General features: G+C 35.3%; 2 protein-coding genes across 2 annotated transcripts; both read right to left on the bottom strand.

Moving 5' to 3' along the window:
* Positions 796–7,188, bottom strand: LOC18586989 (inactive protein kinase SELMODRAFT_444075). The gene is made up of 9 exons (XM_018129034.1): positions 7,005–7,188; positions 6,696–6,838; positions 6,016–6,113; positions 4,290–4,493; positions 3,403–4,100; positions 3,128–3,276; positions 2,492–2,719; positions 1,901–2,050; positions 796–1,228 (listed from the first exon to the last, which is right to left on the bottom strand). Exons 1-9 carry the CDS (start codon positions 7,186–7,188, stop codon positions 989–991), a joined length of 2,094 nt encoding a protein of 697 aa, XP_017984523.1. The 3' UTR covers positions 796–988.
* LOC18586990 (dnaJ homolog subfamily C member 2) lies at positions 11,771–15,834 on the bottom strand. Its single transcript, XM_018129565.1, has 2 exons — positions 15,748–15,834; positions 11,771–14,110 (listed from the first exon to the last, which is right to left on the bottom strand). The coding sequence occupies exon 2, from the start codon at positions 14,002–14,004 to the stop codon at positions 12,064–12,066; it is 1,941 nt and encodes a 646-aa protein (XP_017985054.1). The 5' UTR covers positions 14,005–14,110; positions 15,748–15,834; the 3' UTR covers positions 11,771–12,063.

The raw sequence follows: 18,670 nt of genomic DNA on the forward strand, positions 1-18,670 counted from the left end.
GTCCCGGGGGTGCTAATCCTTCCCTGGGCGTAACCGTACTCCCGAACCTAGATCTAGAAAATCGTAGACCAATTTAAGATTCTTTTCGGTGGGCTTAAAAGTAATTTAAGTTTTCATCGATTAGAATCAAGTCAATAGGTGGCCAATCGCACCTAGTAAAAAAGATTGGTGGCGACTCCTAGTTTAATTTTTTAATGAGTTTTCACATCCGCGTCTGGCGGTTGGGTTCCCGGACCCGCACATTTCGACACATCCATATCACTGTCATACTCCAGGTAGCCCTTTTCTTGGGAAATTACTTTTCTACTCATTTTACCGATTCTGTTGTAGCAAAATCTCCAAAGGCTATGATTGACTTAGTTTGAAGGAACATGATTAGAACAATATGATCTTAGTATGATGAGATTATGTGGATACCTATTATGGATGAAAGACTAGAGATATTTGATCTGATGTGGATACTATGAGCAGCTTGCTTGTTAGTACTTGGTAGGATGGAATGCTAATTGGATGAAGAATTGTTCTTCTGCAACCAAGGTGATGTAGCTTTGTAATAATCATGTTAACTTGCTTACACCTAGACCTGAGGGTGATTGAATATCCATTGAGTGTGATTAATTTGCTCTTTAACATGGATCTTTGATCTTATTCCATGTTTCTTGCTTCATTTTTTGTTGTTGCATCATAACTAATAGTCCTATTAATTGAGACTGATTATGCATACATCATGTAGATGTTGAAACATTTTACAGAACAGGAAGAATTTTCAATGCAATGCAGCATGCTTATGGAACTTACAACTCCCTTCAAAGAATTCCTCCAGAAATCCTTTTCAAGAGAAACGGATGAACAAAAAGATAATTAACAAGCATTAACCATCAAGATTTGGTCATGGTAAAATGAAAACAAAATCGCCTCATATTTTTTTGAAAGGTGAAAAATCGCCTCATCAGAAATATCTTTCAGGACTACTCCTACTGCCTGATGCTTATTCACCATAAAGGGTGGATGCACTTGATTTTCTTGAAATGGAAGGTGATGGTGGAAGTCTTCCACTAAAATGACTCGGGCTGGTAATTTCTATTGTAAAGGTTGAATCATCATCACAGGGAGATGGTGACTGTGACTCACAAGAGTCTCTGCTCACTTTATCTGATTCTGCAGGTGAGAAGTCTCTGAAGCCACATACGCTGTCACAGTCCATTATGTAGTTTAAAGCATAGACCACCTGCAATAGTATTGCTTAATCATAAAGATTGAGCATTTTTAATTAACAAAGATAAAGCCAAATGTTCATATGGTTTTAGCTGTTGAGATTTATGTCCAAAGAGGCTGGTAAAGATTGATCTGGCAGTGCTATCTATGCTCTGGCTGTTTGGGAGTTTTACATGAACATATCAGAACTCCTCGGGAGGGAAATTATACAGTGAAATCATTTGCTAACGTAAGTGTTTTAGGTGTTTAAAGTTTTGCAGCTAAGTTATAGGAAAGATCTTTACGTTTTTAGTTTGTGAATTTTGTCTGTATGATCTTATAATATTCAACAAAAGTCAATGCTGAATAGATTCAAAGGATAGTACATAAGTTTTTCCTGCATTTTACCAGGGATTATACTAGTTCAAGACCCCTAGGGGCATGACTACACCACCTTCTCCACTCCTACTAATTTGATTGTTTGGATTTCTTTAAGACTGGTCTCATATAATGACTGATAACTAAGTATATCAGCACCATAGGTCCTAATGATGGATGAGTAGAACACATATGAAGGAAAAGTTAAGGTTTCGGATATATTGATAGCTGAAGTGTTACAAGCATGTGAATACTTAGATTTTGAGATGGATGTTGCTGAATTACTGTAGCATTGAATATTGAGTTCAAAGACTTATTCAGAACTTACCTTATCCATTGATAATCTCTTCTGAGGATCCTTGCTGAGACACTTTTCAGCTACTCGAACCATCCAAAAGAGTTGATGGACATCATGTGACTCCAGAATCCTGGGGTCAATCAAATCCGGGTAGTTCCGGTCTTTCAGTAGTGGTCTTGCCTGCAAGAAGATAGAACTGTATGTAATGAACCCTGATACTTAAAAAGAATTGTAAACTTTAGTAGTGGAAGACTCTTCCTTCTTTCCTTTTCGCCTGCATGTCATTTTAGGTGGATGACTACAAAATTGCAAACAAGGTAACACCTTATTGCAAATTATTGCTAGTGCATAAATTTTCTCACTTCCAGACCTCTATGTGTTTATTCATTTTTCCTCTTGAAAAGATATATAGCATAATTTCATAGAATCAATTGGAGTTGAAATAATTATTTGACAGGGTTAAGAAAACTTCTTGATGTACTCTTTAGCTGGTTGGGTTATTTAATGAACTGCACAACTTAGCAATATAGAAGGTGGCCTTAGTTCATAACAGTCAAAAAATGCCACATGGGGCATATGTTAGGATCTAGTTAAGAAAGTATTGAGTTTTGAGACTTTCACCCATCCAACAAGACTTTTCCCTCCAAGTCTTTTGTCTGTCGTCTTCATTCCAGTGATCAGCTGTAACAGGACCACCCCAAAGGAATAAACATCTGTCTTGGTTGACACTTTGCCGCATTCTGCGTATTCTGGTGCCAAGTATCCTAGAGTTCCAACAACTCTTGTTACTGTCTCCGATGACTGATCCGAGTCTTCTTGTTGAGTTTTTGCCAAGCCAAAATCTCCTAGCTAATGTGGTGAACGGGTTAGGAACTTCAATTAGTTGAGGTCAGAAAATGTAATTGCAGAATAGGAGTTAGTATTGAATTATATCATCTGTATGCTAACTGGTTTTACCTAGACTCAATACATCAAGGACAAGATAAATATTGATTCACCAGAGTGCTTAATTGTATTGACCTGATTAAACATGTCTCAATTATGCTGCAAGGCTGCAACACTGATAGTTGCTATTTTAAATAATGAACAGTGTTCTCAACAGTCTTATCTGAACGAGAATCCATTAGTATAAGATGCATGACTGAACTAAGGCTAGCCTAAACAAATAAACATCACTGTCTTCAATAAATAGGCAGGGAGATCTAGAAACATTTCCATAGTTACCATATATAGTAGTGAATGTAGTTTGGTCATTACCAGGGGTTCAAAATCATGTGTTACAAGGATGTTGTTTGGCCTCATGTCTCTGTGGACGATATTGTTGTCGTGCAAATATTTTAAGCCCCTAGCAGCTCCCAGCGCTATCTTCACTCTCTTTTCCAAAGTAAGAGGTCTTCTCGTGTGCTCTGCAATCAATTTAGCAAGAAATAATATACATTGATTACAACTGAATCCGAAAATGCAAGATCAGATCTTGGTAATTCATTGTGAAAGAGAAGTAAATCTGAAAGCTCTTCTGAATCAGTCTTTACTTGATAAATGAAGGTCCAGTGAACCATTGCAGACAAATTCATATACGAGTAGCCTGTGGTTTCCTTCAGAGCAAGACCCAACAAGCATGACCAGGTTCTCATGTCTAGCTTTCCGAAGCACTTGAACTTCAGACTTGAATTCTTTCTCTCCTTGGAGGCTTGCATTATATTTATGTTGCTTTACAGCAATCTTCAACCCATTTATCACTCCCTTATAGACAGAACCAAATCCACCTTCTGATAGGAAGTTCCTTGCATGGAACCCATCTGTAGCAGCTTGGAGCTCTGCATAAGTGAAGTCTCTCATCCACCCTATCTTTGGTCTTCTATTCTGGCATATTAAGCAAATTGAATTTTTGAATACCTGATCCCCTGGATTTCTCCCCATCCAATCATCATTGTGGTTATGTTGCTTTTCATTTTCATCTGGACTATATAAGTCTTTCTGGTCTCCACTTTCAATGATGGATAATGGGGAATGCTCTCCTCCTGTTTCCGGTCCTGTAGTTGTAGTGTATTCTTCATCATGAAGATGTGAGGAAGGAGACTTTGACTCATTATAACCTGAAGTTGATGCTCTATTACTTCCACGACTTGAAGTTGAAGCTGAATATGAGGTGGATTTCCTACTATAAAGCCATGGATGCTCTCCACTACCTTCACCTCCTTGTTCTTTCACTAAGCTGGTGTTCTCAACCCTTTGAGATTCTGAAACAAAATGAAAATATATTTGAACTCTTCATGATTTCTTGACATGAACATACTCAAGTACATTGCATCATCCCAAAGAAACCTTACTATAAGTTTGCGAGGAGAAAATTGTAGAGTTGCTTCCCACCATGGTTCAAGAGTTAAAAATATCATTATGCTAATGATTGACAAATAACTTACTTCGAGGAGTCTGTACTTTGCAGGGGCTAGTTGCGGGAATCATTTCAGCATATGTTACGTTACTTTTCCTTGCAGCAGGTGCTTTATAGTTATCCCTAACATTTGGTCCTCTTAACTCTTCAACATTGTTATCTTTCTTCATCCTCACTATATTACATGATAGGTTCTCTAAAAAGTATCTCCGATCATTCTTCAAGCGCCTGTCTCAAAGATAACAGTGTACAGGGTTAAAAATCATTGGAAGAAAACTTTCTAGTGCCTTATTTGTTTCCTCCTTCTTTTCCCTGGTTTTTGAACTTCAATTTGCACTTCTTTCATGAAATAAAAATGGAGTTATTTTCCCTTTGAAGCTTAGCATAATGGTTGGGGATTGGCTTGAGTAACGATATTAAATTTGAATACAGTAAAAGGGAAAAAAATGAAGAAAAGAGTCACTATGACCTCTGTTGTTAAAACTTCAATTCATATGAACTATGAAGCTTTGCTAGCCTTCCAGATTTTCAGTTAAAGAGAAATATTACTTTAAAGCAAGAAGTCAACTAATAGTAACTGATCAAAACAAGAGAAATTTAAGGTACTATCCATTTGCAGCAAGCCAGACTTAGCACTCTACAATCAAGAATTTGCATACCTCTTTTCAATATATTTGTTACCTCCGCTTTTCTGCAGAATAAAAGGGTGTAGAAATCTTTTTCTTTTCTTTCAGCTGTGCTACCCTTAGAAAATTTGGAGAACAGCTCTAAATTCATACATGATAGATCACTAAGGCTGTTGGGAGATGCTATACTGAGCCCAAGTAGGCCATTAATTCTTTTAAAAGGAAGTAAGTACTTGGCAGTTTCAGTTTTAAGGTGCTCCTAAAATGGTTTGATCCATTACTGATGGAAGAGATGACATCTAGTTATCAATGTCCAGAATATGTTTATCAAGCCTTAGAGAAGATACTCCTTGGGAAATTGGAGGACTGGAAGCACCTAGTAACAAATGTGGTGTGAGCTTATCTGTTTCCTAAATTTTTATTGTTTTGTTGTTTAGATCCATGTAATTCTGTTCAGAAGCTGCTTGTTGCAGGTATCTTTTCTCTGCACTGTATACAACATTACTCTATTCAGTATCTTCTTGTTGGTTCATGATTATGAGAAGAAAACAAGTGAAAGAAAAAGTTCAGTTTCAATAAATGCTGAATGGAAGTAGACCTCTTACAATAAGAGGAGGTGATGTCTTTAGGCCAAACCTATCATAATGAACTTTGCGCAAGTAGGCATTTGTTTCTGACTTGGGTACTGTAACCTCCATGAGAAACAAACTGCAATATTACCACTATGTTTCCTAACTCTGACATTAACTATGCCATCAAGCTTGTAATTTACCATTCCGAATTTAGTGCTTGATCCATACAACTCCACTCATTTTAACCTTCAGTGCAATTTGCAATGTCTCTGTTATCTCTTATGATTTGTACTTGAATCAAATCACTCTTGCATAGCAGGGCACCATGGCCAAACCCTTTTTCCTCCCTTTAACATGATGCAAGTAATATACAATAAAAATCTTTTACTATCTACTGTTACTTGGGCATGTATTGAGTTTTGAACGGAGTTTTTTAAATTTTTAACTTATTTTATGAGTTAAAAAAAGATCCATTTATCAGCCTAATAACCTGGCACTGAATGAATTCATGAGTTTGATGCACAGTTTGTTTGCAATAATCACATGGCTTACCTGTCAAGTACTATCCATGTTGCATGAAGTCTTTTGGCAGCTTTTGAAGCAACTGCCTTTAAAGGAGAACCTGCTCGCATCTCTATCCGGAATTCTATCTGAGAAAAGTCAAGCCAGCCATACTACATTAAACACTTTAACCATGACGTGCTGTCACCAAAAAGATGTGAGCCTGCTATTGAATTTTATTATCCATAAATATGGCCTATTTGTAATCCAGTCATGCAGTTCAGTTCAGGGGAGGGGATCGTTTACGTTCAGCTATGTGCATAAAGCTATAAGCACCTCAACTCATCAAGTGATCTCCTACGAGCAGTCAAGAGACCCTTTATCCAGGAAGTCAATTATTTTGAGCAGATGTTTATGTTTCATAAAAATGTAATCAGAATTACTCAGGATCAAAACAAAATCTCTAAGAACTTCAACTGACATATAGTTGTTCCTACATGAATCTGTTTTGAATTTTCAAGTTCTAATGTCTTCACATTTATTAGGCAGATAGAATCATAGAAAGCTTCAGATTCTTTATATTAGTAACTAACTATGTTCTTAAGGAAAGACATGTAATTATGCTTTAGCAAATTGCATATGCTGAAACTGCAAGAACTGGTAATGATAGCAAGAACAAGGACTAGAAAAGCAATAAATAGTTATTCAGGCAGTGAAAAATTTTATCAGACCTGCCCCTTTTTGCATCGTTCGGATATTTTCACTATCTCAGCATGCTTTTTGTACTCTTCTATCTTTCTTTCCATTTCTTCTGCAATGATCTTTCTGTTTGTTCCAAACATGGAACTAGGATCAACCTTGATCCTATACCCCACTGAGAAAAAAAAAATGAAAAGGAAGATAAGGAAAAGGAGATAGAAGAAACTGAGCAGAAGGGCAGTTAGCAAAAGCATTCAAATGTGATTCATCCAAGTGTTTACTTATCATATCTATTGTTTTTTCCTTCTCCTTTTCAAGAACAAAGACGCATGAATTCTTACTGAGTTTTCCAGCTCCCATGAAAGATAACGTACTAGGATTATTAACCTGGTGAAGAATTCCAAGAAGTATAAGCTTGTCTCCAGGCTTAAGTGGTAAGCCTAGCAGGGCCCATTTGATTGTGCTTAGACCTAGTTCCCTTGATGCATCCAGGATCACCACCACTCTTTCAGCTTCTGTTGCCATGATTACTTTGGTTGAAGTTTCCAAAACTATTTTGCACAGTGGTATTATGCTTCCAAGAATAAACCAAGTAGAAGATTACAGAAATATTTAATGATCAGTTTACTTGTAGCAAATGCTTTTTCAGTATTTCTGCTAAAGAAAAATCTTTGCACATACGGTGCTGTTTCTCACCATTGCTGCAATTGAATTCAAAGCGTTTCTCTCAGTGAACAACCCAACCATTTATTGCCAGGAAAGCATCAGTAGTCTAAAGCTTTTATAAGTTCTAGTACTATGAATTCTAGTTCAGGATTCTGTTCAAGGTTTTAACTTGTTAACTATATCAGAAACAGAAGAAACATGTACAGCAAAATGAAGGGAATATGATAAGATTGAAAACACTAGAAGGGGAAAAGAAGAAAGAAAAGAAAAGACAAGAAAAGCAGAAAGAACTCTTCTAAAAATTAGTTCCTTCCCATTGATAGCCCACTGATGATTGTGTCTAAAAATTTGAAGCAGAAGGTTTAAAGAAAATTGTAGAGTAGAGGTTGGTGGTGAATCCAAGCAAGCATCTCTGGAATCAATTCAAGCGTATATTCGAATATCCAAGCTAAGGCCCTGGAGTTTCTTTCTGTTGTATTGAGAAGATATAGCCTTTGCCTTTGCCTTTGCTTGTATACATCGATGTTTCCTAGGTTTACCTCGATAATATAATTGCTATTTGATGAAAGCTAACATTCCAAAGAAGGCAGGGGTTATCGGTGAAAGCAAAGCCATCTAGGAATCCTCTCCATGGGAATCATTTACTTGGTTTGGTGACTGATGCATACAAGCTTTGTCTGTCCTCAGCTGGACATAGTTATTTAATTATTCAATGTCAAACACAACTTATGTGAAGCTAGTTTTGAAAGTGTGTACTCATGTAGTAACCTATTGGCCCCCTTATTTTATGTACCAAACAAAAAGTTTAAATTTTGTAATTAATCCCTCTGTTTCTAAAAAAATATGGATTTAATTCTTGAATAATAATTAGTGTAAATCGAGTCTTGGTATTTTTCAATATATTTTGACCAAACTTACATAACATTAATTGAGATAATTTGTTCTTTTTAGTTAATGTGGCGTTAATTATGTATTGACATGACATTTATTGTATTGACGTTTGTTATTTTTGAATTTTTAATTATTATCAAAAACTAGCATTCATTAGGTGCAAATTACAAAAAGGTCACGTAAGTATTTTTTGCCATGTCAACAACTGCCACGTCAATATTTTTCACAGAGTCAACAAGTGCCACATTACTATAAATTTGTTGTCAATCTAATCAATGTTACGTCAGCATATTTTACGGTAAAAAATTGATCCATGTTAGGATTTGAATTGAAATTAATAAAATTAAAAAATATAAAAACTCAATTTACATAAATTATTATACAAAAACCAAAATCATAATTTTTATAAAATACAGGAACTAATTTAATAATTAAGAAAAAAAAAAAACAAAAGAAATGCTGCCCTTGTTCTGTACGCGGCTAACATTCTATTTTGGAGGAATATCTTTCTTTCCAGTGAATCCCTACTCAGGACATCTTTCTATTGGCATGATACACAAGCAAAGCATCATCCTGCTAAACTATTGCCTGTTTATTAGATTAACAATATCTGGGTTTTCTCGCTTTCTGCTTCAGAAAATGATTTCTATGTTTGCATGTATGTGTCATTGTCTTTGCATCTATGCAAAAGAATTAATGGTGAAAATTCTGGGTTCGGACAAGAGAAAACAATTGTTCAGGTTCTGACTGAACTGAATAAACTTTGAATCTTTGATAGTTTAATCGAACCTGATGGGACAAAGAATGTTGACATGAATATCAAGTTAAAGTAGCTAGCTCTGGTATTTTCACCAACTAGTTTAGGGGATTTTCACAAGTCCAGATTCATCATAATTGGTAGATGATAATTTCTATGATTGATTGTCTATTTATTTATTTATTTATACATGTTTTAGATTCCTTAATTTGTTCTTTCTTCAGATGTTCAGGTATCTTCGACTTCATCGTAACTGTCCATTCATGTACATTAAGCTAATGCAGCATTTCGTTTCATTGGATCGAAAAGCTGCATCTCATGTTATTGGACAGCTTTTATTTTATTTTTAAGAGTAATATAATAGTTGATATTTTTTGCAAAATGCTTTTTCCCATCCAAGAGCTACCTTCACAGATCCATAATTTTAATCCAAAAGATATAACTCTTTCACCCGTAAAAGAGACAAACTTATCTTGCTCCGAGTTTAGTTTGATCTTGGTATTTTTCATAAAAGATAAGTTTTGATTTTATTTGTCACGGGTACACATTTTAATCCAAAAGACATATATATTAGGTGGAGGAAAGTTCTTTGTTATAAGCTCTAAGACCCATCTCTTACATTACTCATGCGGAATTTGTGACATGTCATTTAAGACCCATCTCATATGTTACTCATGCGGAATTTGTGACATGTCATTTTTAATTAATGCGGAATTCATAACACTTACATTCACTCTCAAGTTGTAGGCGGAAGGGTTTTTCTATTTAGGTATAAGAGGAAATGTTACAATTTGAATTTAAGAATTTTATCAACATCTCGTTTCATCTCATTTTTATTATTAGAGTTAATTATACGACATCAAAATTTAATCGAATTACAATTAACTTTTATACGAATTTAATGAATTAAATGATATCCAAATTAGGGTCAAAAATTTTTTTTATTAGATATCCAAATTAAATGATAGCACAAAATTTAATAAAATGTGAGATGTGTTTCATTATCATTCACAAACACTCTTTGTGACATATTTTTACATTACTAACAACTCAGTTGGAGACTTCTTATGAAAATGGTTAGACCAGATTCTGGGCCTGAGCACTGATTAAGGAGATCAAGCAAAGTTCTTGATGATACTACATACTTAGATAAAGTGAAAGGAGGAGGCACTGTCAATAGCATTTACTTAAATAAGTATTGTCACTAGGAATGTCAACGGATCGGGTACCTTATAATTTCGAGATACCCAATCTTAACCCTATTAAAAATTAACTACCTTAATCCTATTAATTATTCGAATAATTTAAAAATTACTACCCTAATCCTAACCCTAATACATTCTTACTACCCTATAATTACCCTAACCCATTTAAATACCCAATTAAATAAAAAAATTATTAAAATCTTCTTTATGGGTACCCAATTACCCAATTAAATTTTCTAATCTCATAACTTCTTTTTAGAATTATATGTTATAAGTTTATATAAACAAATGTATATATTGTAATTAATAATTTATGAGTTATAATTTTTGCAATATTAATACAAAATAAAAAGTNTATATATATTAAAAGACATTATAAGTTAATTAATAATAATAGTTTCATGAATTAATTTAATTAATTATAAAGATTTATTCTTAAGTTCATGAGATTAAAAAAAAACATTTAGGTTCTAAAACTATTCTAATCTCAAAAGCTTTCTTTAAGTGTATATATATTATAAGTTTATGTAAACAAAAGTATATATATTATAACTAATAATTTTATAAGTTATAATTTTTGTAATGTTAATATAAAATAGAAAGTAAATATTTTTATATTTAAAGTATATATATTAAAAGTATATTAGTTTATATATATAATAGTAATTATATTCATTTATAATATGATATAATATTCAAATTATTTAAATATAATTAACAATCTAATAATTTATTAATTTAAATATATTAATGTCATCGTATTAATAATTAAAGTAACCATACTTTTCATATATTTGTTAGTTTTTAACAAAAAAATTGCTTGTAAAGTTGATAGAAAAATTGTAAATTTTTAATTTAATTATTAAAATAATAATAAAATATTTATAAATATTAATCGAGTTCGGGTAACGGGTACCCAAAGGGTGGTACCCGAATCCTACCCGAACCCGATTCGGATAGTGAAATCACTATCCGAACCCTACCCAAACCCTTTTATAGAGTATTCTAACCCGATATAATCGGATAAGGTACCTACAGGTACCCTATAATAGGATACTCGTTGACATCCCTAATTGTCACCATTTTCAGTTAAAACACAAGGGGAAGAAAAGCCTTTCAATTTTAAATAGAACAACCCTTTTTTCATTGATAAATTGTGAGAAACTGAATAGGATGACTGCTTCAGAAATTGCCTGTTACTGTATGAGCTTCTCTTATTGCCCTGAACCCACTAAGAATGCTTTCTTTCTTACTCAGATCTGGGAAATTCAGTCTAAAGACATGATCTTCCAAACCAGATGATTCTTTCTTTCTTCCTGGGATCTTCCAGGGCAGGGCAGGGCAGCACCACTCATCCACAAAGGTAGAGCAAAGAGAAGGGGAAACTTTTAAACTGTCTTGTGAAGAATGGACAAAAGATTTTATCAATGTAATGATGCTAATAACTTATTAAATAGAAAAAACCATATAATATTAAAAATGATATGATATAATAAATACAATGCTGTCAGAAAGTATCGCTATCTTAGTGATATCAATACAATGATTGAAACCATAAAGCATTAAAAAAACAAAAAACAGCAACCGCTAAATCATGGGGATCCCATGCAAATACTGATCCATATAAAATCAATGCAATGTGGCGCATTTATATTAATATATAAGCTACTTTCTGCAAAAACATGAGCTATAAAAAGCTTCATAGCAGGACAAAAGCCAGAGCGTAGGAACTAGGAAAAAAGGTCAGTTTCGTTACACATGTTGTAGCTCAAGCAAGTTCCTAGCTTCTAAGGAAAGAATTGAATCCAAATGGGAGACACCAAGACAATTCCCTCATGAAGATTTGTTTCTTCTCAGCACCCAACAGTGTCAATTCAATAACTATACCGCGTTTTTCTTGTTTCTAAAGTTTTCCTTCAGTGATGCAAATTTCTTCTTGCACTGGTTTACAGTCTTCCCAGGAACGGCAGCTGCTACTCGTTCCCATCGCTGACTGGTTTCTTTCGGGAATGTCTTTAGAGCCTGAACCAGTGCTCTTTCTTGTACAGCAGACCACACATCTTGTTCTGAACTTGATGAAACCCCAATACCAGAAGCCACATCAACAGGATTATTTGCACTTCTACCAGAGTCTTCTGGGCTAACTGTCTTCACAGCACTGCTTTCAGTCCCAGAAGGTGTAGAAACCCCTTCTACTTCATCCCTAGTGGAAAGCGGAGATGCAATAGACTGCGCCGGTTTCCTCTTCTCAAGAAAAGAATCAAAAGCTTTGGCAGCATCAGGCTTCTGGAAGAGGACTGTTTTGGTAGCCTTCAGAATTTCTTCCACAGATCTCCCTGTACCAATGTACTCTGAAATAACCTCCCACCTGCGAGATGTCCCTTTGGGATATTTCTGCATTCCTTTTCTCAAAAGCTCAATTTCTTCCTTGGTCCAAGGTTTCTCCTTCTTTTCAAAGCTGCTCAAGAGGACACTTCCATTGGACTCCACAGAACCATTCAGCTCTGAGCTTTTCTTTACATCTGGTTTTTTCTCCAAATTGCCACTGTATCCGCGTGCATCTCTGATTATTTTAGCCCGCTCTAACCCTTCTTTGTTCTCCATCTTATCACATAAACTTCTAAGCTGCTCAATACCAAGAGACGTACAAAGACTTTCCACATCATCCTCAGAAAGATCAAGCAAATGCTGAGATAAAGCAGGTGCAGACAGTGTTCTAAGGCGAGTTCGCTCTTTCCGAAGGAGCTTCTTCTCTTTCTCCTTCATTTTCTTATGTTGTAAAGCAGCTTCAGCAGCTCGTTTCTCCTCCTCTTCTTTGCGGCGTCTCTCCTCTTCAGCAGCCCTGGCAGCTTCTTCCTCCTGCAACTGCTTTGCACGAAACTTGGCTTCCTTTTTCCTCTGTTTCTCAGCTTTCTCCTCTTCCTTTCTCCTAAGTATTCTAGGGTCTCTTTTATAGGCATTGTCAACAAGTGCCCGTATCCGAGCATATTCCTCCCTCCTAGCCTTCTCAGACAGTTTTGCATTCTGCCTCTCCATCCACCTTTTATGATCACGAGACTCAGCTTGCTCAAGGTCATACTCATCTGCATGTGGGAATTCCCTCCAGCTTTTAAAACTATACCAAAAATTATAGAAATTATCAACATCTTTTAGTGGAGTGCTGTCATCGCCTAATGTTGGGATAGGTTGGTTCACCGACCATCGTCCATTCCTCATGAAAGCTGGGCCAAACACCTTGAAGAAGTCCTGTGGGCCACAGTCAGTTGGAATTTCATCATCAAACTCATCTGTGGAGTCATAAATTCTCCTCCTTACAGGATCGATCAAAATCTCATATGCCTCTTGAATGGACTTAAAGTGATTCTCTATTTCATCCTTCTTCGCTTGTTTTGCAGCCTCAGTCTCCTCTGCAAGAAGAAGAGCAGCAAGTTTGTCAGGATGATGCCTCAAGGCAGCTTCACGGTAGCTTCTCCTAATCTGATCCTCTGTGGCAAGATATCTTAAATGGCTCAACCCCAGCAATGCATAGTGATCTTGTTGCTTGCCATCAGCAGCAGATTTCTTTTTTCCTTTGCTGCTATACGAATCAGACGATGGCATATATACTTGTTCCTTATCATTAGAAACATTCTGATCATCAACTTCCGCTGTATCATCCTCTTCACAGCCAAGGAGTTTAAGAGCAGCACAATGAAAAGCATGGCCAGCAGGTTCATAATTTAAAGCCTTAACAGGAAGGCAATTTGAAGAAACATAGAGTGGCTGTCCATCCACAAGCTCCTGAGAATAAGAAATAAGCTGAATGCTTGTGTGGACCGCCATAATGTTTATGGTGGACACACAAAACCAAAAAAGATGAAGATGCCGATGCTAAAATCTCAGATAGCTTCACTCTAGTTCGTACCTAGTTCGAAACTTGTGTGACAATCTGCAAAATTGCAAGCAGTAAAGCTCATGTTAAGGTCACAAAAGATATACAAATGCTAAAATGATGCAACTAGCAGATTAGTTACATGATATTGCGCTGAACACCAGACAATAAGTGGTTGCCTAAAGTATCAAATTGCCTGATCACAGCAAGCAATGCATCGTTAAAATAAAACAAACTAGAAAAATTATATTATACCTGCGCTGCAAAATTTTCCCTAATACTTAATTCACAACCACTGCTACTCTCCCCCACCCCCCACCCCCAAAATATCTTCTTTTGTAGACAGGTTTGTGTTTAAATTTAAACAAGCTTCAAAATTTCTCACCCTAAGTTGCTAAAGCTGTGCATATAAGCCCTCTTGCCTCTCTTTATATCTTTGGGACTTGGTATGATTCTGAGAACTTGCTAGAAGCAATTTTTACACCTCTCTTGTTCTTCAAGTTCTTCTAAGAATAGAAATACTAATAAACCTACACACATCCATGAAATATCCATAAATTAATCACAGAACCACTTTTGGACCCACGTATGTGAGCGTGTGCATGGAAGATTTACAGATCTTGAACCATTGTCATAAAAACTTAGAAGACCCTTCTCACAAACCCAGTGAAGCCTGAGGTACATGAACATCATATGCATGTTTGTATACATAAATACACACATATAATATCAAAGACAAGATATCTATTATCTATTATATCTAACACACTTTAAATCTCTAATTTCACTATGACATGTTGATGCCTTTCCATTGCCTTATGTATCACAAAGTTCATGCATTATCATCAACTCAAAGTCATCACTAAATACAGACGAGACTCTTTTTCATCTCCAACAAGAAGTTACACCTGAACAATATTACCGCTATTTATTCTTGTTAACATATACATGTCGTTGCTCTTTTGCCAATTGAAAAGCCCAGACCATAACAAATAAACAAATAATTGAAACTTCCACGAAAAATAAAAAGATGCTTAACCAAGACACATCTTTTATGAACCTTTTGCTCCTTAAAAAGGATACATATTGGCATCAAAAGTTTGCAACTCAGTAAAACTCATCATCTAATGGATTATAGGGAGGTTTTATTGATAGGTGACATTCATCTAACACTTGGTGAACGAGCTTGCCCTAAACTCGTTTCAATTATTGAGTTAGCATAAACGAATTCGAAGAGAATCTTAAAAGTCATTTACAAAACGAGTCGAGTTTAAACGTAAGTAAGTTGAGAGAGCAAGGAAACAAACTGAGACTGACCATCTCCCCCTTTCCCTTCAAAACCCATTTTTTCTATTCCTCCAAGCAAGGGAAAGAAAAAGGTTTCAATCAGTTATGATTAGTGTCTCACAGCCAATCATAAAACCAAACAATATTAAAACCTCTATTTTAATTCACGAAAAGTACAATTATACAATAACTAGTACTTCCTACCTTTCCTGTCCCTTACCCTTTCATCTCTTCCATATTCAGACCATTATTTCTCCTATCTTCTACAATCTAAGTTTTAACTGAACTATTTGTTCTATTGCTTGCTTTTCTTTCTTTAGTCGAGTTCCAACACGAAAAATTCGAAAAGTAAGCAGAAGAAAAGATAGCAAAGGAAAATTAAAGAAAAGGAGAAGGGAGAGGGTTACCTTAGCTTAGCTTGGGGCCGCGTGGTGGAGGGCTATGGTGGCGTAGTTTGTTTTGATCGGAGACCCTGAAATTATATAGAGGAAAAGAAGGTATATGTGTCTGCTTAGTTTGGAAGAAAACCAGGGCACGCACTTGGGACACTTGGGCTGGGCTGCGCTGGGCTTTTCTAAAGCCCCAATTTTAAGCCTACAAAATTACTTTTACCAGCTTATGTCTCATTCATCACGTAAGTTCAACCTCTCATAAAAGCTTCACTAGGTACTTTTTCTCTTCAAGAATCTGCTACTCTTCTACCTTCTGCTTTCCCTTCCACAACGGTCGATCGACAATACTGCTGCTACCATGTTCGTGGGAATCAGGTTTGAGCTTTCTGATGCTGCGCTAATGTGCTGCTATCTCTTCCGAAAGTCACTGGCAAGTCCATGCTGCATCTTGATCAAGACCTAATCAAGGATTTTGACTTGTATGGAGAGAAAGAACTTTGGGAAATAGGGGATTTGTATGGTGAGTGTAATCTTCAATCTGGTGACGATTTTTACTTCGTTAAAAAGTTAAAGAAGAAATCTAAAAATGGTTCAAGCATCAATCACTCTGTTGGCACTACTACGTGGATGGGTGAAGATTCGAGCAAAGCAATAATATATTCCCCATTTTTAGCAGTGCAGCCTCTAGGGTTTAAGAACAGGTTGTGGTATAAGGGTGGAGTGTCGCAACAAGTAAGTTAGTGGATAATGCATGAGTATAGTTTGGTTACTAATTTGGGGCTCAAGAATAAGAATGGTTATATGCTTTGTCGGCTTTGAAAGAATGATCGTGATGAGATAAAAGCTGACAAAAGAAGATAGCACGTGTTGAAAAAATGTTATTACACATGTTTAAGATGTTTAACTTCAAAAAATTTATATCCTAATGAAATAGAAAGATAGAGATCAAGTTACAGGTCATGTTTAAAAAATAATATTTTACAAGTCATGTTCAAAAAAATATTATTACACTTCTTGTTGAAAAAAAAGAGTTATATGTCTTTGTAAAATACAAAGATAGAGATCAAGTTACACGCTGTGTTGAAAAAAAAATTAAATATCATTTTGAAAAAAAAATTATTACACACCATGTTTAAGGTGTTTAACTTTAAGAATTTATGTTCTAGTGAAATATAAAGATGAAGACCAAGTTATATGCTATGTTGAAAAAAAAGTTATTTAAAAAGTTGTTACATGCCATATTGAAAAAAAAAATTATTATATGCTTAAAGTGTTTAACTCTAAGAGTTTATCTGTTGGAAAATAGTGATATTTCATAAGGCTTGAATCCCATATTACCTAAGTACAAAAGATGTTAAGTGCTTTATATAAGCAAACCCATTATGAGCTTCTTGTAAGTAAGAAAAGAAAGTGAGTTCGTGCGCATATGATATCAGGCCAAGCCTTGAAAAAATACGAATTTTCTCCTTGCGCTCAAGTAAACACATGGCTTAAGCCTAAGTGATATTTTGTACCTTGGTAACTTTATTTTTGTGTTTCGTGATTTTTCCAACATTATATCCTAGTGAAATACAAAGATAAGGCCTAAGTTACACGCCATGTTGAAAAAAACACGACATGTTAAAAAAAAAAGTTGTTACATACCATGTTTAATGTGTTTAAATCCAATAGTTTATATCCTAGTGAAATACAAAGATAGAAATCAAGTTATATGCCATGTTTAAACCATGCCGTATTCAATAGATTTATTACATGCGAAATGCATTAGAATTGTTACATGCAGGCATGACGTGTAACAAGTGTAACAATTCTGGATAGTGTTCTAATTTACAAATTTCACTTATATAACTTCAACCCATCAACTTTGGGATTCTGTAAATGTAAACCAATAAACACAAAAACATATATTGATGTCATCTCTGCTATTTAGTTTGTAGATTGACTACGATATGACGAGAAATAGATAGAGAGAGATGGCGATGGTGGTAAAATTAGAGAGAGTTGGATGGCGAGAGAGAGAAATTGAGAGCATAGTAGACGGATACTGGATAGTGAGAGAGAAATCAGAAACACAGCAAACAGATGCCGAAGAGAGAAATCGGGAGGAAAAATTGTGATAAATGGTTTAATTTATCTAAAATGGCTTTAAAAGTATTTTTATCAAGTCATGACAAAAATTAGGGGTTATATTTGAAATGGTCTTATAAGGTTGAACATTTTTCACAATTTCCTCTAAAATTTATATAACAAAAGCAGCACCCTTGAGTGCTAAATTATTAGTTAATTAAGGTTGGCGGCATTTTCCTGGAACAATGTCATTTCGATTTGTCGATTACGTAGCTCAAAAATTCATGATTTGGCAAAGAATGTATGATTGCTGAAGCAGCTATAATTCTCTTTTATCTACTATTGTTGGCTGCTTTGATTTCATGATTCATTGTATCAACTATTAAAGTAAAAGATTAGTAATTAAGTTACATATGAATTATATCAAAACTTAATTTTAAATCATTTACTCTATTTATCTCCTTATTTTGTTATTCTTTAATCATTTATGATTTTTCTTTAATATCTATACTTCGAAGAGATTATTTAAAAATGGAGTTAGAAGTGGTGATAAAGGCAGAGGTGGTGATAGGGGAGGCTTTGGTGGTAGAGGACGTGGAAGGAGGGATCAAAATGGGGGTTGGAACAATGGTGATTGTGCTAAAGATACATCTTTCAGCTGGAACAAGGAGGCAAACAACGGTGAAGGGTGGAAAAGTGATGATGAAGTGAAGTGAAACCAAGGCTGGAATGGTAAAACAGGTCCCAGAGATAGAGCTAAGACTTGGAAACAAGGAGGCCAATCTTCCATTCGGAATCAATCCAACGATGTAAAACAAGGTGGCTGGAATAAAGGCACTGGTTCAACTCATGAAGCAGATGGGCTAAGTGA

The sequence above is a fragment of the Theobroma cacao genome, chromosome 10 (assembly GCF_000208745.1).
Source record: "Theobroma cacao cultivar B97-61/B2 chromosome 10, Criollo_cocoa_genome_V2, whole genome shotgun sequence".
NCBI lineage: Eukaryota > Viridiplantae > Streptophyta > Magnoliopsida > Malvales > Malvaceae > Theobroma > Theobroma cacao.

Bases quoted from the DNA above. Each gene is read 5' to 3' on its own strand.
- LOC18586990 (XM_018129565.1), bottom strand. From the start codon at position 14,004: ATGGCGGTCCACACAAGCATTCAGCTTATTTCTTATTCTCAGGAGCTT.
- LOC18586989 (XM_018129034.1), bottom strand. From the start codon at position 7,188: ATGGCAACAGAAGCTGAAAGAGTGGTGGTGATCCTGGATGCATCAAGG. The intron at 6,114-6,695 runs GTCTGATAAAAT...GACTTTTCTCAG, and splicing joins AACGATGCAAAAAGGGGCAG to ATAGAATTCCGGATAGAGAT. The intron at 4,101-4,289 runs GTTATTTGTCAA...AGAATCTCAAAG, and splicing joins GTACAGACTCCTCGAAGTAA to GGTTGAGAACACCAGCTTAG.